At 40.7% G+C, this 23,515-nt stretch overlaps 2 protein-coding genes across 2 annotated transcripts; one reads left to right on the forward strand and one right to left on the reverse strand.

The window, feature by feature from the left end:
• Positions 1-184: 184 nt before the first annotated feature.
• Positions 185-14,752, reverse strand: usp16 (ubiquitin specific peptidase 16). The gene is made up of 18 exons (XM_042063251.1): positions 14,532-14,752; positions 13,875-13,963; positions 13,607-13,782; positions 12,351-12,454; positions 12,136-12,251; positions 11,715-11,935; positions 10,429-10,524; positions 9,702-9,832; positions 9,426-9,513; positions 9,199-9,280; positions 8,847-8,938; positions 8,688-8,741; positions 8,420-8,587; positions 7,005-7,755; positions 6,553-6,647; positions 6,193-6,279; positions 5,856-6,003; positions 185-4,969 (listed from the first exon to the last, which is right to left on the reverse strand). Exons 2-18 carry the CDS (start codon positions 13,933-13,935, stop codon positions 4,848-4,850), a joined length of 2,592 nt encoding a protein of 863 aa, XP_041919185.1. The 5' UTR covers positions 13,936-13,963; positions 14,532-14,752; the 3' UTR covers positions 185-4,847.
• Positions 14,753-14,813: 61 nt separating this feature from the next.
• rwdd2b (RWD domain containing 2B) lies at positions 14,814-16,819 on the forward strand. Its single transcript, XM_042064691.1, has 4 exons — positions 14,814-15,435; positions 15,544-15,611; positions 15,748-16,113; positions 16,449-16,819. The coding sequence occupies exons 1-4, from the start codon at positions 15,130-15,132 to the stop codon at positions 16,693-16,695; spliced, it is 987 nt and encodes a 328-aa protein (XP_041920625.1). The 5' UTR covers positions 14,814-15,129; the 3' UTR covers positions 16,696-16,819.
• The last annotated feature ends 6,696 nt before the right edge of the window (positions 16,820-23,515 follow it).

Raw genomic sequence — 23,515 nt, forward strand, 5'->3', positions numbered from 1 at the left:
TAGAAAATAAATAAAAATCAACCATTATAACCGAAAGAGTAGGCTACTGTATTTTCTAAACGGACTAGTCCACTTTTGTGAACAATTTAATCTTTTTAATTTAAGTCACAAAGTTTTAACTGGTTAGGAAAGACAATTATTTTTTAATTCAATAATTATACTCATTAAAAACAGGGTACCATGATTATGATTAATAACTGTTTTATTGGACTTGCATTCTGCCAAAAGAACCATATAAAATACAACTTACATATATAAATATTCCATACAAATGTATAAGCTCTCATAGATCGATCTTGTTGTTGCAAATGAGGCTTCAGTTGTACTCTTCACAACCACAGTAATGTTTCTGAGGACAGACTCACTGTAGCTAAGGTGGGAAGCATTCTGGGCAACATATTTCAAGAGCCGATGTGGCATACATACAATGCCTTATGGCTTTTATTGTATTTCCAAGAAAAAATGACCAAGGCCTGCAACTAAATTAGCACTGGTGGTTATTGTCATTTCTTGATTAAGCATGTAGTCTGTGTGCAAAGATTCCAAGGGGAACTTAAGGCCATTAAGGATTCAACGCCCCACCTGCCTCCCTAACTCATGTCACATATAGTAGAGCGGCTACAAGGCCAATTTGGCAAGAATCGTGCAAATTATGATACAAGCATGAAACTTGGTAGGTATGTGCTTATGACCAATACAATCAAATCTACCTGATTGGCCACTTGAAATGGTGGCCATTTTCCAAGATGGCCGCCAAAAAAGACTCCAGAAATTGATTTATTGCATAGAATTGACCTAGCAAATTATGATACAAGCATGAAATTCGACATGTATGTGCTTAATACCAATACAATCAAATCTACCTGATTGGCCACTTGAAATGGTGGCCATTTTCCAAGATGGCTGCCAAAAAAGACCCCAGAAATTGATTTATTGCATAGAATTGACCTAGCAAATTATGATACAAGCACGAAACTCAACATGTATGTGCTCAAGAGCAATACAATGAAATCTACCTGATTGGCCACTTGAAATGGTGGCCATTTTCCAAGATGGCTGCCAAAAAAACCCCTAGAAATTGATTTATTGCACAGAATTGTCAAAGCAAATTATGATGGACGCGTGAAATTTGGCATGGATGTGATCAAGACCAATACAATCAAATCCACTTGATTTGCTACTTGAAATGCTGGCCATTTTCCAAGATGGCGTCCAAAAAGACCCGAGAAATTTGCAAATTTCAAATGTGGTGTAAATGATTGTTCACTCTCCTTAAATATGTTTCCATAGATGATGAAGTGATACAGATATTAAAAATGTTCCACAATGACAAATAAGCCACTTATGACACACAAATAGCATGGTGATAACATGCTAATAATGCCAGTTCTTAATGTCAATGGAGGGCGTTGCGTGATGCCACCCCCCCAAACAAATAAAATGGTTATGACATGCTAATAATACAATGACACTAATATGCTAATAACCGCAATTCATGGTTTTCTCAATGTTGCTGTTAAACAAAAGATGCGTGTACACCAGAAACAACCTCAGCTACCAAGTAGCCAAGGTCGTTGAAGAACCTTTTGTCATGAATTCGCTTTTTTCGCTCTGGACGTGACATTGACATGTTTGATTTAGCTAATCACATAACGGCTCTGGCTTGTCAGCCTGGGACATTCAAAGATAATCGAATGTTGTAGCAACATTGCCCTTTTCCATGCTCAAGGTGAGGGTGGGTAAAGAAATATTACATCTTACTTGTGACATGGTCCGAATAATCAGCAATTGATATTGATATACTGCCACACCACTCAAAGGCATTTTCTTCTTCTCCACCTGCTGTATGTGTTTGCACAGCCTTGTTAAAACAGGCTTACATTGTTGAAAAACAAATAGCATTTTTATACACATGCGTCTTTCTGTTAAAATACCTACACTAAATTCTGAATCACATTTTGCCAATCAGCCCAAAACGAATTGAAATTTAAATAACTGTTCCATGCATGGATTCAAAAGGTGATCAAAAGATCATACCTCAATCTGATTTTTTAGATTAACAATGGACAACGAACGTATAACACACACTGACTGGTCAAAGTGCTGTCTGAGTCAGCAGGACACAAAAGAACAATTAAAGTCTCCTGATACGAATCCTGCAAAGACAGATGAAGATGGCTATACATTATTAGCAAAAAATATCCCCTTGTTCCACTCTCTTAATGCATTGCCTATCAAACTTGATTGTGCAAGACTTGACACAGGAATGAATTGAATTTCCAATGACTTCATCATAGAAGGAAACAGAAATGTAGTGAATGTTAACATTCTAGTGTCTTATTTGGGGGCCATCTTTAAAAATGGCTGCCATATTACATTTTCAAGTTGCAAATGAGGTGGATTTCATTATATTGCTCTTTAACACAAACACACAAAATTACATACTTGTATCATCATTTTCTGGGCTAAATTCAGTCTTTTGGCGGCCATATTGTAAAATGGCTTCCATTTCAAGTGGCAAGTCAGGTAGATTTGATTGTATTGTTTTTTAGCACATTCATGCCAAAATTCATGCTTGTATAATAACTTGCTTGATCAATTATGTGCAACAAATCCATTTCTATGGTATTTTTTGGCGGCCATCTTGGAAAATGGCCGTCATTTAAACTGGAAAATCAGTTAGAATGTATTGTGTTGGTCTTAAGCACATACCTGCCAAATTTCATGGCTGTATCATAATTTCCTTTGTCAATTCTGTACAACAAATCAATTTTTAGAGTTTTTCATGGTGGCCATTTTGGAAAATGGCCGCCATTAAAAATGGCAAATCAGGCAGATTTTATTGTATTGGTCTTGAGCACATACATGCCTAATTTCATGCTTGTATCATAATATCTTTGGTCAATTCTGAGCAATAAATCAATTTCTGAGGTCTTTTTTGGCGGCCATTTCAAGTGGCCAATCAGGTAGATTTGATTGTATTGGTCTTGAGCACATACCTGCCGAATTTCACGCTTGTATCATAATTTGCACGATTTTTCCTGTAGCCGCTCTACTAATACTCTACATACTCTGGTGGCAGAAGTGCTTGCTGAATCTACAGTTCTGAAAAAACAAAACAAATTAAAGGTCTGAAATGAGAATACCCCAACAAGGTAGCAGAAAACTCTCTTGCGAAGCAAAGACTAAACAGAAAAATCTGGTATTTTTACCTATAGAACAGAACCTCTGCTCCAAAAAAAGACCATTGGTATAGCCTGACTCCATTGTTCTATTGTCCCCAGGTCAGTTTTTGTTTGGATTATACTCTCACAGTGCATGTCTAGTCATACCAGGCTACAATGGCTCATTTGTATTCTAAAGATCCTCACAAATGAGAAATACCTGAAAAAGCAATTGAGAGAGTTTACCCACCCAACAGGTAATGTTGTCGTGGGAGGGTGCATGACCCTTTTTGTCAGTTTTGGATGAATTGGGTACCCCCTTAGTGCTAAATGAATACCCAGTTTGTTGAAAACTGAGGAACAGGAGAATTCCTATATCGTGTTACTTTAAAGATGACACAGAATGGAACACCCTTTTACCTTGGCTTTGTTAAAATAAAGGTACGTTAAGACTTGGCCTCTGTTTCTGACAGACACATTTCTCAACTTTAAAAACAGCTCTGAGCTGTAGAAAAAGACGCCCGTGATCGCGTTTCAAAAGAAGCCGAGGACTTTTTTGAAAACTCGGTCTATTCCTTAGGATTATAATGTAAAACGGATGCTGGCAGCTTCAAAAAAGAAGCCTAGTTTGAACGTAGCCCAAGGAGAGATTGGTGGGTACCATAAAGCTACTGTGAACCAGAAACAAGGTGGTTTCTGCCTTCATGACTGCAAATGACTTTGAAATTACCTGTGGCGCAAACCATCACTGTGATCACATTAAGTTACCACTTCAAGTTGGAGATTCAGGTAGAAGTTGCCTGTTGTGAGCTGTCTTTCGTTGCAAGGAAGCCAATTAGCGTAAATTACTTCACTTAATTATTCATGTGGGTGCCAGATAACTATGAGGGGGTTGCTGGATATCTGCTAAAATGGGCCATTTTATTCCCCAGCCTAATTACAGGGCTGTAAATGGGCATGAATATTGCAGCTGAACATGGTTTTGACAGACCAAAGTTGCATACCTTCTATGTTAACATCAGAGAACAAGGTAAAATACTCTGGTCATCCATTCTGTGTCATCTATAAGACAGTGATGATTAGTTGCCCCCAAACCAAAGAAATCTTCTGTAAGCGTATTTGCTAATTATACATTAAAGACAGAGTCTGTGATTCTGGCAAAACATTGCTGATATTTGAACTCCCAAACAAATTACACCATACACCACCCCCTGTTCTTGTGATCCTGTACTGACAGGCGTGTGTGGTTCACAGCCTGATTGGTTCAGCCTGAGTCGCTCTACTTCCTATATAGAGCCAGGACTGTGTACATCAGTTTTTTTTGCTTAGCACACATACAGAATGGACAACTAAAGGACCAGAAATTCTCTGAGTTTGACAAATTGTGTATCGGATTAGAACAGCATTTCTCCTTTTGATTTCAGGCCAAGTAATCAAGTTTCATTTTGTTGTAATCTAAAACAAACCACTCTTACTCAAAAACTGACTCACCCGTTCATCATAACACCACACAGTTGATCGGACATCCATCTTTAAAAAGGATGAAAAAAATGTGCACTGGTGTATATTTTCCAGTTCATCTCAGGGTCATTTATTTGTCTGTGTGTGTGTGTGTGTGTGTCTGTGTGTGGTAGTTCAAGCAGCAGCAGTGGTTCTTGTATGGGGCACTTTAAGAGAGGATGCTTAGGAGATCCTCTCGTAGAACAGGAGGTAGGCTTGGGAACTCTGCACTTTGGCTTCTGTGACAGGCTGAACGCTTGAGTCACTGATGTGAAACCACGATCCCTTCGGTGGCTCACCATTACCTGATCACAACAGATAATATAAGTTATAAAACAGCTGGGACAGAAGTTGGGTATTATGATACCTTAGACCAGTGTTTCTCAAAGTGTGGTCCGTAAACTCTCAAGTGGTCCGCGAGCAGACGTGGTAAAATATAATATAGATAGATATAAGATATATAATATATTTGTTTGCAATATGTAAATCCAAACAGTTCTGCAACAACACTGCCTACAGTATGTGAGCTACACCAATTTAAATAAATCGTATGAATGGAATTCTCTGACACAATAAGCAAGGTGCAAAGACAATAGGCAAGGTGGTTCAGTGAGTAGGCCTATTGTGTAATATACTGTTGAAGTAGATCAACTGTTTTTTTAGCTAGGTGGTCCGTGAGGTTTTTTTTTATTGGTTAAGTGGTCCTTGGTCTGAAAAAGTTTGAGAAACACTGCCGTACTGCGAAAAAAGGACATAGAGAAGAGTGGAATGCCACACCACAGCATGTTACTAATTGGCTCTATAAAATGCCAAGCTTGCTCCAGTTGACACATTTTTAATAGAATGTCAATGTGCCAGAATATTCAAGCTACAGTAGGCAACCCCTTTTCCAGAATACTCAACTTAGCTGTCTGAACATTCTGGCAGCCATCGCTAGAATGGATTTTTCAGGGACTATCCTGTCCTGTAATCAACAGCTACAAATTTCAACTCAGAGTGACATTAACCGATTAAAACACTGAAGGGAGGTGTTGGGGACTCCTATGGTGTAAGTTACGGAGAACTGCTGATGACACTTGCAGCGGTTTTACAGTAAAATATCACAAATATATTAAGTGCTTATTTCCCAGGTGACGATTACACACCGAGTCGCAAACGTCTCTGACCACATAGGAAAGTTTCAATGCTTACCTTGCGTGGCTAATCCATTGGATGCCATGTTTTGACAGTGAGGCCGAGCTTTCACGTAGGCAGTGTAGTGTCCCGATCTCATTGTCCCACTGTGTTCAACAATCCCATAGAGGTTGTACAGCACCTGGGTCATTCCTTCTGACACATTCTGTTGGCATAAAACAAAGCCAGTCTGAGAAATGTTTCAAAGCACGATACAACACTTTCAATCAGTAAAACAACACTGGATCAAATTTGCATTTTTTAAACAGTGACCTGAACCCATTAGGACAAAGACAAAAGAAAGAGTTACTCAACAAAACGACAAGTCACTGTACAAGAATAGAAAGCTGCTTACCTTGCAGTTGACCGAGCAGTATGGTGCCAAGTCTAGAAGTTGAGGGAACTGGACATGACGATTCACCTTACACACACTGTAACCAACCTGTTAGACAAAACAACATCATAAAAGAGGCCATTGTGAAGCCATATCACCACTTTTCTCTTCCAATGTTAGTTATTTCTTTGGATGATTACGGGTCATCGGCATATCCACCGACTACTGTTGAAAACAGTGAAGCACATTAAGAGTCCTTCAAACTGATTGTGTTTGCGTAGTAGCATACGTCCCCTCCGTTTGGAGGCATCTCTTAGTGGTGCAACACATAATTAGCCGTGGTGTACTCGAGCATCATTCAAGAGCGTCACGGCAGATTACCTGTTGAAATCTCTTCAGGTGAAGAGTCAGCACAGGCGGCGGAGACGAGATGAGCATCTGCTTCAGCGCATCCCTGTATACACTCTTCTTGGAGCCTACGGAGAGCAACAGAACACCACATCTTACTGGCGCCCCCCCCCAGGCTCACACATTAGGAACAGATCATCTCACAATGGCTTTCTATTATTGCTGATGATGCTATAGAGGTGCATGCTTATGGAAACATCAATACAAGGCCCAGTACTTTCCCTAAGTGTTTAGAAAATAGCTAAAAAGAAAGCCTGTGGCGCTAACAATGGCAAAGTAATGGGTTTAGTTCCCAAGGGGAGATGAGCAGTGATAAAGTTCTTGCATTCAGTCTAGACTGTCAAAACAAAGTTATCGGCTGAGTCGTTACATTTCAGTCACGACTTTCTCAGAAACTTGAGTCGTATCATTTTGACATCCTCTACCTTCTGTGGCCTTGGACCCAGACTGGCGTTTTGTGCAGGTGAGACACAGCAAGCTGTTACTCTGAGTGAGTTGCTCCACTTCGGTGAACTGGAAGAGGCAGGAGTCCACGGAGCACTCCTGCTTGTCTGGCGCCGCCCTGGTGGCTAAGGTGTGGAAGGCCTTCTCAGGGTCCTGGTTCACCACTGTGTACTCTGGGCTCTCATCATCGTGCCCATTCTCAGTGGCAGCCTCGCACGGCTCTGAAGTCCCATTTAGGGACAAGTGGTTCAGCTCTTCAGCCAAATTCTCTTCCTCCTGCTCCTCCTCGTCCTCGACGGAAGGCACCTGTGTGGCATCCTTCACCACTTCCTCGTCTTTCTCCTTGGTCCTGCCATCATCAGTCTGCAATTTGGGACTCTGGTCCTCGGCCAGCGCCATGAATCGATTACTGACTGCGGACTCGTCTGCGGCCTCCTCCTCCTCCTCCTCCTCCTCCTCCTCATCCTTCTCCTCTCCATCATGCTGCTGATGCTGCTGACCTTCATTACCCTTGGGAGACTCATCCATCTTCCCCTGTCCCTGCTCAGAGTGATCTACCTCTGACGGCTGCTCCGTGTCCATCTGGGTGTTCTCGTCCGTCTCGCAGCCCGCCTCAGGCTCGGTGGCCGCGCTCGGCGAGGCCGCCTCAGCATCACCGCCGCCTATCTCGTCCTCGTTCCCCATTGTGTCCAGTGAGACTTTCACTTCCTGTTTTGGCTGCCGCCTTTGGTTCTATAAATACACACATTTACCAGTAAAGCAGATTTGCCATTGTGATGGATTTGAGTAGACATGAATATATTCAAGCTAGCTTCAATCATGCAACAATGATTCCCAAGCAGTACACACATTCATAAAATATATACACCTATGCTGTTACGACTCATACACACAGTTGCGTGCGTTGCAGTTCTGGAGACGCATCCCGTTCACTTTACATGGGCTTACGTCATCTGTTGCCGAACTGAATTGTGGGTCCGTTGCGTCACGTTGCTCCCGTCGCTCGCGTTGAGAAGTTCAGCTGTTGCTGCACCGACGGACGGCACCAGCCAATCAAATTACGAACAAGCGAACAACAGACGGCACCAGCCAATCAAATTCCCGTTATACCTTAAGTCATTTGCATAGCTACCGTCGGGAACACCCACTGGCATGCGTTGATGGAACGCAACTGTGTGTATGAGCCGTAAGTTACCATGAATTGAAGTGCCTAGTAAATATGTACAACTACAGTGATCTGAATTTATGACAGGGCGACAAGTTAGATCTATCATGGAAGTGGAAGATGATGAAACGGACATTTTCAATCAAGTAGTTCACTTCGGTGTAAGTATTAAGTATACATATGAATTACTTTGAATGCTACATGATGAGAATGTGTTGTGCATAGGTTTACCTTATTTTGTTTCTTGGCCTGCTTCTTTGCCTTCTTCTGCTGGTACTTACTACCCGCCCCCGTTGGCATATCTTCTTTCCCATTGGTCACCGGAGTAGGACTGTCCCATCCATCATCACTCACGCTGCTCCTCTGCACAACTTTCTTTTGATTCTTTTTCCTGTATGCCTAAGGGGAACAGCGCAATATTAATACCTTTATACAGCTCAATGAGCATTTTAACTATGGATAATATCTACTGCTGAGAACAGGCCATGGGTTACAATACCTCATCTGAAACAGGAAGTGACAAGTCAAGGAACATTTCTGTCACGACAGACACCTGGGGGGGAACAATAAGTACAGAGAGTGAGAACCTTCATGGCCTAATATCCTCTCTGTGGATATTCAGTGAGCGCTTCAGAATGCTGATTCTTTTACTACATACCGTCTTGCATTCTTTGCACATCACCGTGCTGGTCATCTCTCCCCCAAAGACCTGGTCAACAAAGTTTTTGAGTGTTCCATTTTTCTCATAGTCTGTAAACAAAGCATTGGACAATTAGGAAACAAACATAAATGAAATAGATGTACAATATAGTATCTTCAATTCTAGGGAGTTTTTCCTCGCCCCTGTTACCCATGGGCCTTCTTTTCTTTTCTCTGATCTCTACTCTTTCTCTGTCTAACACTCTGTAAAGAGCCATGAGATATGTGTAATGTTTTGGCACTCTATAAGTAAAATTAAATTGAAATTGAAAATTGACAATACACACATATGACTTATGAATGCTGCTTACTTTTCATCAATGTCTTGGATTCTTCTGAGTCTGCATTCTTTCCTGAGCTTTTCAGAGCCTCCGATATTCCAGCTTTAAATCTCTGTGAACAAAGACAAATTCAAAAACTACTGCTGGAATCTTTAACCGCACCATTGGAACATTTCTGTGGTCCAAACCCTCCATTAAAAATCAGTCAATCCATTCCTCTTACATCTCAATTATCTAAACAGCGGCAGGTCTCTTACTTTGATTTCCTCAGCCCTCATCCCGTCCAGCAAATAGCGCAGAAGCTCCTGGCTGTCTTGCTGCTGGAAGCCTTTGAACCTGGCAGCCCTGGAGTAGTGATCAGGAGTATCGGTCAGTGGCTTTTACAGCACAGTTTAATTTCCTCCTCTGCTATAAGAATCCACAACGGTTCCTGTAACAGTTACTATCCAGTGTTGAGGAGAAAACCGAGGGTGTGTGTGTGTGTGTGGGGGGGGGGGGGGGGAATCAATCCAATGTTGTTTAGTCAGACTTACTTTTTACACACTTGAGTGAACAGCTCCCTGGGAGTGACAACCCCTTTCTTGGTTTCCTGGATCTCGTTAAGCAGCTGCCACATGGAGAGGGTAAGGGATCCAGGCTGATCTAGCTGCACCTTAATAGGATCCTGAGGAGGAGGAGGAGGAGGGGGGTGGGGGGGGGTGGGGGGGGGTAGTCAATTAATGAAATTGAACAGCAACTGAAGATGGAGTTCTTGGACCACTTTCCAAAAACCGTGTCTGATGGAAGGCAATTATCTAACTATTACATACAAACATAAAATAGGAAGAGACTAGTGTACTTTTAGAAAACATTTTGCCCTGTGAAACCATCCTATGAAATTCACTTTGTGTGTGTGTGTGTGTGTGTGTGGTTGCATTGCATTTTCATTTGCGGTTGCAAGTATTTTTTAGTGATTAGATCAAGTCACCTCATTACAAAAAGCTGAGGGTTAAATTGGCACCACTAGTATCTACCCAGATCTAACTAATCAATCCCCTTAAGGAGAGAGTCCTCAAAATAGCTTACAGGCTTAGCTAGATTTTAAATAACTTTTGGACATGATTTAATTTGAGAGATATCCTAAAATACAACATCTACTACATATTTATCTGGATTATTTCAGCCCTTAAAAATAACATGAGTACCGGATGCATATCATAAAGTCAACATTCCATAACACTGATGAAAACTCTTATGTAACACTGCTTCAAGTTTACTCACCAGTTCTGAGGAGACGCTAGGTGTCAAAGTGACGGTGATCTTCTCATGTGTAACATCACTGAGGACCTGCCTCAAAAACTGGGTCTGGGACAGGTTCTATAGGAAGAGAGGATTGGTTAGAAAAAATGGACATCCCTTTAATGAGTCATGACTCCAGTGTCCACATAAGATAAAAAAAAAAAAAAAAAACTTTAAGGACCTAATTCGAGGATGCAAACAAAGCATTAATATGCTGATACCACCTGCATGTATCCCTATAATCTACTGCATTATGTTGCCAATTTAAAGGGATATTCCACCATTTGGGGAATTACGCTAATTTTCCACCTCCCCTCGAGTTAAACAATGGATTTTTACCAGATTGATTTCTCCAGTTCATCCAGCCGTTCTGCGATACCACTTTTAGCTCCAGCCTAGCATACAGTAGATCATTGAATCGGATTAGACCATTAGCATCCACAGTATACTATACTCTCTATACTCTCATTCCGGTGTAATAATCAAGAAACGTTGTGAACGTACCATGGGTGCACGAGCACAATGATATCATGCAGCACCTGAAAGTAATCCCCGTAGGCTGTAACTTCCAGCAACAAGTTTGAGCTTTAGCAGTTTATTGCGCCGGAATAAGAGTATAGTTCCATGTCAAATCAGCCTAAAGTTTCATTTTCCGTTAGTCTTATTACACTTACTAACTTGAGAAGACACAAGTTTTAAATAGGAAAATTACCAGAAATCTTAGTCACTTTTAAGCGTGATGCTAATGGTCTAATCCGATTCAATGATCTATGCTAGGCTAGAGCTAAAAGTGGTATCGCCAGACTCACAGAACAGCTGGATGAACTGGAGAAAGGTAAAAATCAATTGTTTAACTCAAGGGGAGGTGGAAAATTCCCCAAATGGTAGAACATCCCTTTAAATGCATAATTTGTTATTTCAGTGCTTCCTTGAGACACCCCAGTGACAAAGGTCAATTAATGCCTAATTATTACCCTGTAGAACCGCTTAACCTGTCTTAATAATGTGTAACAACACCGCAGATCACATTCAGGTTTCTAGTACATGCAAAGTACATGAAGTATCTGAACTTGAACCACAATCTAAAATAATAGATTTATTCACAGCTTACAGACTTCTTTAGCAGGTTGCGATGTTGTGTTGTGTGTGATACAGATTCTCCCAAGTACAGAAATACTACAAAGTACACACAAATACTATCTGAGAACTGTACTGCTAGAGGACTAGGTTGTTTGTTTTTCTCAAATAAAAGACTTCTCCGCGCTCACCTGTACAACAGCATTGAAGAAACAGGTGTTCCCAAGATTGCTTAGCCCCCTGACTAAAAGTGCACCACTGTTTTCCACTGCCTCAGTCTTCTTTCCCTTTGGGCTGGTGTCTTTCTTAACGTTCTTCTTTTGTCTGCCTTTGTTCTCCTTCTCCTCCTTCTCTTCCTCCAAATCATTGCTTTCCTCTTCCTTCAAGTCATTATGGCTGATGCTGGGTTCTTCTAAAAGCGCCACAGAAAAACAAGGAATTATGGTCATTTCATTCCATCTTTTCTAGCAATTGCTAAAAGTAAGCATAATCATGACACATCTTACATAATTCTGCCACAAGAAACCTGAACCCATGGTTAATGGTTAATTCACAGCAATGTGCTACAACTTTTATGATGTACGTGTTGTAATAAGGCATTACGGTACTCACTTGTTTTTGGCTTTTTACTGGCATAGTCTGATAGTGCAAGCTTTTTTATATTGGTCACCAACTGAGCCAGCTGTCCTGTGCTTGAATACTGAACATCATCATCACAGATGTAACACCTGAAAGATAGAGAACATTTCATGCACCCACTCGTACAGAAAGAATTCATGAGTGAGAGAGAGAGAGAGAGAGAGAGAGAGAGAGAGAGAGAGACTAACCATACACTCCAGTTGTCCAGATTCAGTACCAGACAATGAGGATCTGAACGTGGCTTCTCATAGTGCCTCACAGCATGTTGATCTTCTGAGTATCTCCCACAGCCCTTTCAAATAAGGAGCACTTTGTTTGCATTTTGCAGAGGAGACAGATCATGGCTCAAATTGCACATAATATGATGACAACATCTCAATGCACTTAGTCATGCACACAACTTACATCACATAAGCATATTTATCGATTCATACATACTTATCACAGTAGCCTAAAACTTATCTTCTATCTTTATCTATCTTATCTATCTATATTTTCCCTTTGTTTATTGATTTATTTATTTATCTACATTAATATAAATACTGAACAGTCATTTAAGTCAGAGGACTAAGCATTTCACTACATGTTGTACTTTGTACAGGGTTCCACTCTAAGTCAAATGTAAAATTCCGTGAATTTTCCCGGCAAAAAACCTGAATTTCCATGACTTACTATATAATTAATTGTACAATACCGACCAATGATTTCAGAGCAGCCACACAGCGTTCAAGAATCAAGAATCATTGAATAAATAAATTTTGGCTACTCAAAAAGCAGTAAAGCCAATAACCATATATACTCCAATTCTTTGTGGAAATATTTGAATTAATGTATTATTTTTGGAAAGTAAATTTTAAACTGCTACAACAAAATTCCCTGATATTCTATGACTGCCCCAAAAATGATAACATTCCCTGACTTTCCATGTCTAGAATGGACTTTCCAAAATTCCATGATATTCCAGAAATTCCATGACCTGTGGGAACCCTGTTTGTATATATGCGGTGGTAGTGTAGTGGTTAAGGAGCTGGGCTAGCGTGCAGTAGCCTGAAGGTTGTGGGTTCAATTCCCGGCTTCCACCGCTGTGCCCTTGAGCAAGGCACTTAACCCCAAGTTGCTCCGGGGACAATGTGATCCCTTGTAATAGCTGACATATGTAAGTCACTTTGGTCAAGAAGTGTCTGCTAAATGTAATGTAATGTAATGTAATATATGTATGTGAAAAATTAAATAACTTCAACTTGAACTTGAAATGTTGTCAACCAGGGGTTTTAAACTTATTGTGACCCAGGGACCTCTGATTTGACTGGAAGGAAGTAGCCATATAGTTGCAAAAGCTTAAGTATTAGTTTTGTTTAAAAGATAATAACAATATTATAGTAGCATGGAATGAATCCCTGAAGAGAATAAAACTTAGGAACTGCTGCAACACAACTCTACTTACCCTGTGTCCACATTTCAGGCACATCCATACAACCTGTGGCTCTTGATTCATTTCTTCCTCAGATTTTGTGTTGGGTCCCTCCTGACAGTCCTGACACAAGTTCCAATCGACATCTGGAGCAGTCTTCTTAAACAAGATGTGGTCTATTCCCTTGCGAATGTGGGAACAGGAAGGGCCTTGAAAGAGATTGAGAGACTCTTTAATGTTAGAGCAGATTGAATCATTCACCCATTCTTCATTCCTCCAGGGATTCAATTAGGCACTATACCTGTCAAGTCCACGCAGTTCTCCTCTTTAGAACTTCTGTCCTTCCCTTTCTTTTTACCCATCGCGAGTGGCAGAGGATTACGAGAAAATCTAGCATTGATTAATACAGACAATTGACAACAATTAGTGTCAGTGGATATGACCCCATTGGTTCACTCATTTCAACCTTTATGGCATCCTCTGTCAGATACACAAGTGCAAATGGGCAAATAGTTGAACGAATAGCTCCATTCAAGTTATCTACAGCTGTCTCTAGCAGCCGATTGTATCGATACGAATCATCACTGAGAAAACAAGCTTTTATTGTTTAACACAATTGTACTTATTATCTTAGTAATGACTCATGTTTGTACTGTTAACTAAGATAGCTTGTGTGCTTATCTGCTATCTTAAATGAACAGATGTAGTCATTGATAGCTAGTGAATGCTAGCGAATCATCTTAGGACAAATGTCCACATAGCTTTACCAAATTGATGGTAAAATGCCCAATCTCTGTTTACATTAACATTACAAACCACCATATGTAGAGGAACTCTTTTTTAAAGAAACAAGCCTTAACATAAAAACAGCTTGATAACATCAACATGCCTGCAGATAATTAGCAGGCTAGTTTTGTTTATGATAATTCATCGTCAACGTTCTTTCATTCAACGCTACCTGAAGTTAAAAGCGTAGATTTGAGTGATCTTTAAGCTGAACAAAATTCAAAGTGGCGCGTTGTCGACGCATCATCTTCATTCTAATGAAAAATTAGGTCCATAAAAACGCAATTTTATAATCTAAAGAATAACATTGTGTGTAACGCAAGCGTTACTAAATGTACACATTTTTGAGGAAAACTGAGTTCGAAACGTGGAATCACCAGATGCTCTCCGGAACACAATTCACTTCCTTTTGCACCGGAACTGTTTTGCCTACGGATAAACTGTTTGGCAGATATCAATGCAAAGTGGATAGATCGACGTTATGTTATGAATTGCTGTTTTAAAAATTGCCGATTGTTTATATATCACCACTTCCCGCTGCAGTTTGGAGTCATGCTTCACACCCGTTTTTAATGAACCAGAGCGTTGAAGTGTGTACAGTCAGAGAATGTCTGGTACAGTGTAGCCTACAGTAGCTTAGTGTAGCTTTCTTTTCAGTGCCAAAACAAAAGGTGGCACGTTATTTAAGTTGGAAATTGAGCTATATTATTTACAGATCCGTAATTATCTGTAATGGTAACGATAATAGAACAGAAGTGAGCTGTCAACGCATGATACCGGTTAGCATTACAAGCTGCAGTCGTGGCACATCATTGTACTTTGAACACTTCGATGCATGTTGTATCTTCTTGAGAGAAGGGTACTCTGCAGAAATGGCTTTAGAAGAAGCTGAGGCTCAGCTCGCTGAGCTTGAGCTCCTTTCAAGCATGTTCCCAAGTGAAGAGGAGTTTGTCATCACTGACCAGCTGGCTTTTGCTGAGTTGAGAGACTACGTTGAGGGGGTCTCGAACACACTTCCACATTCTAGACCTGACTTTTTGATAAAACATAAAATGGACACTATCAACTTCAAAGAGGTTAATACCATAGCCATGTGTATGAATGTATTTTTTTTTTCATAAAGGTGTCTTTGTCAATGTATTTGTTCTTGAAATTATAATTTAATGGTGATATCTTTACCACAGGTGGACATCACAATCTCCTGCACATATGTGTCTGACTACCCACAAGTCCTACCAGAGATTTCTGTCAGGTAGGTACAATTTTAATTAAACACAAAATGATATAACATATTTGGTTTTATTTTACAATAATATAAATTATTGGTGGTTATTGACATTTTTTGTCTTAATTGGTTCGTTCCAATGCATATTATTTTCATCTGACAGGTGTGCTCAACTCAGCAGAGCTCAGCAAGCCCAACTGCACAGCGACCTCAACTCGTACCTGCTGGAGAACTGCTCTGGGGAGGTTTGCTTGTTATCAGCATTCGAGTGGGTAAAAGATAATGCAGCTCAGTACATTGACAAGAGTGTGTCAGCGGTTGTCCCGAAGAAAGATACCTCGTCAGGTCCCACCCAGGAGGCTTTCACTCGGCTCTGGATCTACAGCCATCACATCTACAATAAGAGTAAAAGAAAGAACATTCTGGAATGGTCCAAGGAACTCAACCTCACTGGCTTCAGCATGCCTGGCAAACCTGGGGTTGTTTGTGTGGAGGGGCTTAGGACCCCATGTGATGAGTTTTGGAGCAGGTATGAATAAAATAATATGCATTTTGATATGTTAAAAAGTATAAATAGGACAGTTTCAATCAGTTTATTGTGAAATTTAATTGTTAATCAACCTACAACCTATGTAAATTGTATTGTTAAAACACATAAAAAGCATGAAAGCAGTGAAAAGGAGGTGATTGAGATCTATGGGAGAGCTTGGTCTCATGAAATGCCTTTAACTTGCACTTTAGCCTAAGCTATGGGTGGGGAAATAGAGAGCCCAAAGAAAAACTGTAATGCTTCTTTCCATTATGTTAAATCTTATTTGAAGTGCAGACTCAATATATCTTTCACATCACTCCTTATTTCCTCAGAGTAAAGTGTCTGACATGGAAGAGGATCATGATTCGCCATCGAGAGGATATTCCATTGGACAGCGAGGATGGCACCATAGATGAAAGAGTGGCCTCGCACCGCAAGTTCACTGGGTTCGACGAGGCTATTTTTGATCCCCATGGAAACCGAGGAAATCACATGGACCTTGGGCAGCTGTACCAGTTCCTCAGTGAGAAGGGTTGTGGGGAGATTTTCCAGTTGTACTTTGGGATTGAGGGGAAATAGCAGTGGTCCCACAGAGAAGATAAGAGACTCTATAATCCTCTGTGCCTTCAGAATGCAGCACTCTGCTGATGGATATGGTGCCCCGCAAAGGCAGACATGAAATAAAACACATTACACCCCACCACACAGACACACCTCCCAGCCCCAAGTGCTGTTTTTGTACCAAACAAACCAACACAATGTCACTGTGCCTTTTAAAAGGTTTTAAACAGCCGGTAGAATTAACCCTGATATCTGATGCATTACCGTGGTTGTGTTGGACTAAGGTTTATGTCTAGTGCAAAAGTAGAGGAGAGAAATATAGCAATCTATTGGCACTGGGTCTATGGTTGGTTTATATTATTATTCCACTTAAATACAGTTCAGCCATGGCATTGGATTGAAAATGTCATTGTAGATGACAGATTGCCGGCTGTTGCATATTAACACTTTGAGAGATATAGGGTTTGATATGACTGAGTACATTAAGCCTTATGTCACTCATGCACTTATGTCTTAGAGTAGAGAGTTTACAAATTAAATATGGTCTCTCTAGATTACTGTGACATTGTAGTAACACTTCCAGTGACACTGCCCTGTCAAGTCAGTTACTTCATAGCCATGAAAACAATGGGAATTATATATTTTGACGAGTGTAGACCCATGAAATGTATCATCAGTACATAGGCACAGAATTCTCTCTCTTCTCTCTGTGTGTCAATGAAACAATGTCTAACAAAAGCAATGACTGGGTAGATTATCTTACTTTATGACAGATTCTGCACATGTGATACTGGTTACAGATGCCTTTTTTGTTGCACACTAAATCTAGTCAAGCTTAATTGCTATCTCTTAATATATATATATATATATATATATATATATATATATATATATATATCACTATGACGTGCAGTAGTTGCTAGGTTTTAAGCTATATATCAACCTCTCTCGTACTATGTTACAAACCCTGCCATCTTACTCCTACTCACTCATGATCAGTGATCAGTTGTCATGTCCTGGAAAGACCACAAGAGGGCAGTGATTTCCTAGGAATTTTCTTTCACATCACTGGATCAGCTCATTTACAAATTAGCAAAGAACTTCAGGGTCTTGGTGGCATGTTGGATGTTAAATGGATGTTCAAATAACTAAAGTTTGGAATTAGCATTCTGGCTGATGCATTGAAGCATCTAACCGTCCTTGAAAAATATGTTGAAGACAGAATTGTGAATTTGAATACTGTTGGTAAATCAGGCACTGAGATATATATTTAGATCAAATGCTATCATGAAGCTGCATATGCTTTAGTGGAGCTGTATAACAATTCTCCACAAATCTGTGATCAGGAAAATGCAATGGGCAGAGCCGTATTTGGCTCTGGCAATGGGAGGGCTGTTGCTCCCTCTAGTGGCCATTGATATGTACAGTATGTGTGAATTGCACATAGAATGTGCCAGTTATCATTTTCTGATACTTCCCTACTTTCAGTTGTAATGTCATTCTGAAATGTAATCTTGTCCTATAGAACCACTCTCTGAATGAGGGTAAAGATCATCTACTCCAGTCCTATTTCAGATCTGGGTACAGAGAGCCAGGGTGAGAAGAGAAGTATAAGATATAATCTTATTTAGATGGACCTCCAACATTATCACTCGACTTCTGTGTGCAGGCCAGTATCTGAGAATATCAGTGATAAGGCTGTTTATCGTCAGATATTTCTGATTTCATCTTAATGAATCCTCACTACTATATGCTGAGGAAGTTTACATTGGCTCCAAGGTTACATTACAACTCTGGAGCCAATACAAATACATTATATTTGTATAATACATACATATATATACAGTATATATACTATATTATTATAGTATACATTTGTATAATACATACATATATATACAGTATATATACACATATATACAGTATATATAGTATATTATTATATTATAAATACATTTTGTGTACAGAAGCCGTTCAGTGAGAAAACAGTAATGGCCATAATAAAATGGGAATGAATGGGTATAAGTTGTCAGTCAGGCTGAATAATAAGCAACAATGTAATTAAAGTATTGAATGAAATGTTGATGTTCTTGTGGTGATTTATTTCCAAATATCATGACTTGTCCTTGAAACTTTTGATGAGTTCACATTAGAATAAATATGCATGAAAATTCCTTTTGTTGCTTACACCATGATAAGTACACAATATAATTTAAGCATCACCATTACATTATATTTTAATTTAAGGAGATTGGCTTTACCTAAAAACCACTTGTAAAAAATTACTTGTAAAGTAATTATCGGATCCAAAAAAGCTGTGCTATTTCTCCCCAACAGTTTATGGGAATTATGTCATTATGTTTGCAGCTCAAAATACTGAAGATAAGTAATGATTTTCAGCTGTGATTTTGCAGGGAGAAGCAGAACTGTGAGCGCATGTAATCATGAATTACTTATGGTCTTGTTTTGAAGTCCAAATTAATTAAATGGGCACTACTTTTACAGCACTGGGGTCAGTCTTGGCTGTTATAAATTTGCTTTCTAAACTGAACTTGACTCGATCGGTCTCTAGAGACCGTTGTGAAATTTAATTGTATGTTTTTTCAATTTCATATTATAATTTACATTTTATTCTAATGTATTTAGTTGGAGTGACTTTAGATATGGTCAAGAGTCTAAACAGACTGACAGCAGGAATAAATGTGGAAACATCCATATTAGACCTGATTGACGTCTTCTCTCTGTGGTCTATAATGGCTTTAGAGATTCCACCATCTCAGTAATCATTCTTTGAAGGAGCATTTCTTCCATCTCTGAGCAGTTTTCCACTCAAGCCCTCCCATTGTTGAGATAATGGCTCGAGTAGTGGTCAGGGTTTAGAGGGGTAAGTAAAAATAAAGCTCCTCAGCCGTGCTGAATATCAATCGCCGTCACAAGACTATCACTGACCTCATGTGATCTGTGTGATGTGATCTGTGAAGATTCTCCACTTGAAGGCTGAAGGTCTTTAACAACTACACTACACTTCAGTTCCAAAAAATCCAGTGTCAGTAATAGGCCTATGGATCACATGATACAGTGCATCTTTCTGTATTGGTGTATACATGCTATTTGAGTAGATCTTGTCCCCCACTCATCACCAACCTCAAAGGGCACTGTTAATATGGACCTGTGCAAGACGCAAAACACACCCACATACATCCTCTCTCTCTCTCTCTCTCTCTCTCTCTCTCTCTCTCTCTCTCTCTCTCTCTCTCTCTCTCTCTCTCTCTCTCTCTCTCTCTGTCTGTCTGTCTCTCACACACACACACAGGATGAGAGGACTGATTTGAGGCTGAGGCAGCTGTGCAGCATGGCAAGGTCAAAGGCGCGTAATCCGCGGCCTCATTCATGCGAGATTAAAAACCTGCTCCCGAGTTTTGATTAAGAACCAGGGCTAGAAGATTAAAGACCAGCAAACAAAATGAAAGCAGTTTTAAGCCCAATCCCGGAATTCATCAAAATACCAAAACCTTAAACTGTCATTACAACGTGAGATTAATGCAAAGCCAACACACACACACAGACATAGACTCTCACACACACACACACACACTTCCACCCCCATCCTCACTACCCTGCAACCAGTAGTTTGTCTTCTAACTGTCCTTCTGGAGACTGGTCTGATTCTTTCAAACGCAGAGACTGTTTCTGTCTCTCCTTTTCATCGTCTTTCCCATTCTTCACTGCATGCTTTGATGCCTGAAACTGCCTGCGGCATTTAAGGCATCCCTGTCTCTCTTTTTCTCAATCTGTTTTAAGTCCTTGCAATTTTCTGTTTGTATGCAAATTTGTAATTTGTTTAAATTATCAATGCTGCCGTCAATGACAATCTATTTGGTCTAAAATAGCACTACAAGCAAGAGAAGAGAAGCCTGATTTGTGTTCTATGTGAGTGACCCATGGCAGTGGATCTGACCATCCATTCAACCATGCATCCATGCAGGCATTTTGGCAGCTAGAGAGCTTGCCAGTCAGACACCCAGCTGGACTTACTCCTCACAACCCTCCAGAATTTTATTTCAGTTTACCACTCTCTCTTGCCCTGCCTGAGCTGTCTTGCAATCAATTAGCAGAGCCATTCTATTTGGAGGAACAGAATTAATTGGGGGGAAAAAAGCTTTACAATAAATATAGAGTTGCCAACTTGCATTTAAGACTTTTAAGACACAAATAGACACATACATATGCATTGGAAAGCACTGCTGTGGTGACTAGGTTGAAAATGCGAACATAATGTTGTCTGGGCTCTCGAGTCTCCAACTGATCCATTTATGTTTTATCGTGCAGGGCTGGGGGAAGAATTGCTTACTCATGATTTTACTGCCGTGACTCATAACTCACTAGTGCACATCACATTCCAATTATATTGGTTTATTTTTGTTATTACACAAAACATTGAAAATGTCTTCTTTTAGACAGGTCATATGGAAAAGTCCACCATGCACAGTGACTACCCATGTATATTCATCCGCTGCTGAAGCATCCAAAACATACACACTCGTAAAGTAATCTACAAGGACAGGAGATGTACTGTTAGCTTCGCCTGTCTGTGTCTTCCTGTTTTTCTCTGCACTATGAGACGGGTCAGCACCAGGACACAGGTGCACAGGGGAAACAGATGAGGATTAAGGCCTGAAGAGGAAGAGAAGCAGTCTGCAATGGAATGATTGCCTCCGTGATTTAGGACAGTTACATACCCCGGTTCTCCGATTCCTTTTTCGGAAAAATGACCTCATTCCAAGGTACAACAACATTCATCTCGGAAGGAGTAGTTAGCTAGGGAGCATCTGCTGTGATGCCTTTGTGCTGTGAGCCGTTTATCATGGGCTGCTATCAATTTTTGGATGGATAAGAGTCGAAGAGCTCGAAGGTCCATTCCACTTTTGTGTTTTCCACTTTTCTTTTTTCTTTTCAGCTTCTGCCTTTTCACTTTTCACCTTGAGGGAAGTTATGTATCAGAAAAGTACAAACACACACACACACACACACATATACACACAGAGACACAAAGACACACACACACACACACACACACACACACACATATATACACACTGAGACACAAAGACACCCACACACACACACACACACACAGACACAAAGACACACACACACACACACGCAGACTTGAACACTCACACATCAGTCTATCTATTTTAAACTGATGGTTATTATTATTATATCTCTCCAAACCCCTCCACCCCGCCTCTCTTTTCCTCTCTCCATCTCTCCCTCCACTGATAAATGCTGTTATCTCACACTTCACGCATCCCTCTTGAGGGCAGAGAATGAGCCTCCCTCTGGGACGGCCCATCTTACTCTCGCCACGTTTGCCCTGCGACTCGGAGATAGCCAGAAGATGTGCCATCATTCCCACCCCTCCCGGCGCCGATTGTATCGCCGCCATCTTCAGCCCCGCCAAATCATAAGCTCTCGTGGGGGAGGAAGGAGGGACTCCATAGGGAGAAAACAACTGCTGTAGAAGAGCCAACAACACACTGGCTGACTGCATCAGACAGGCCAGAGGAAGCGTGGAATCAAACAGTGACTAGTGGGAGAGAGCGAGAGAAAGGAGGAAGTATTCAACTCTCTCTTCCTTTCTCCCTCTCTCTCTCTCTCCTTGTTTCCACTCTTTCATGGGCGTGCCTGAAGCCATAGTGAAAGTCAGTGCGAGCTGTTAAGCTATCCGTCCAGATTACAGTCGGCACATCAGCATGCAGTTGATTATAGGGGCAATGCATAGAGAAGGGGGCTGGATCCCATTGACAGGATTAGGGGAAGTGCGCCATAATACCATAATCTCCCAGCGCAATAAGAGACAGAGAGAGAGAGAGAGAGAGAGAGAGGAGAGAGAGAGGGAGAGAGAGAGAAAGTGTGTGTGAGAGAGAGAGAGAGAGAGAGGGAGGGAGAGAGATGGTGGCTGTACCGAGGCACAGTGAACAGGGACACAGGCACCACCAGACCGCCCGGAGTCTTGGCTCCGTGTCAGAGGAAATGCGGGCAGAGGAGGCTAAGGCAGACGGAGACGGAGAGCAAATCAGCCCACTGCCACACACACACACACACACACGCACGCACGCACGCACGCACGCACACACACACACACACACACACTTACCTCCGCTGTCCATGGTCCTGAAGTCAGAGGAGTGCAGCTGGGAAACTCAAAGAAACACAATCAAAACAAATCTCATAGTGGGCATCAAAGATGACATTATATATAGATGTTTGAAGAGGAAAGACTCCACTTACTGATTTTAGTTCTTTGAAGACTTCAGTTGGGGGGGGGGGGGGGGGGGGGGGCACTGCCCAATTCATAAATCAGAATACTGACACTTTTATTTGCATTTTAAATAGGGCTTTGATGGGGAAAGGGGTAACGTTTGACAGTATAGATTGACAGCCTCATAATAATGAAATTAAAAAGCATACACTATTTATATATATACTATACTATTTTGGATTATTGTATATTCAAGCAATATGCCAGAGAGCGAGAGTGGGGTCGGTAAAGGATATACTCATGTTTGTGCTTCAGCCACAGGCACTATTCCAGAGGAAGTGAAGAAAATCCAGTCTAAAAATGGTAACTGCGTGTAAATTATGAAAGATTCAATATAAACACTGTAGTTCTTATTACAGAGACGGCCAAGTGAGATGGTACATATTCACAGCTAATGCTATACACTGGATGTAATGACCAATGGTTGAATGACCCTTGAATTTATCGTAATTTTCCATCTCAAGGCACCAGAAAAAGAGTTTTCTCCTCTTTAATTGCTGGTCATAATTAAAG

This window comes from Alosa sapidissima, chromosome 15 (assembly GCF_018492685.1).
Source record: "Alosa sapidissima isolate fAloSap1 chromosome 15, fAloSap1.pri, whole genome shotgun sequence".
Taxonomy (NCBI): Eukaryota; Metazoa; Chordata; class Actinopteri; order Clupeiformes; family Clupeidae; genus Alosa; species Alosa sapidissima.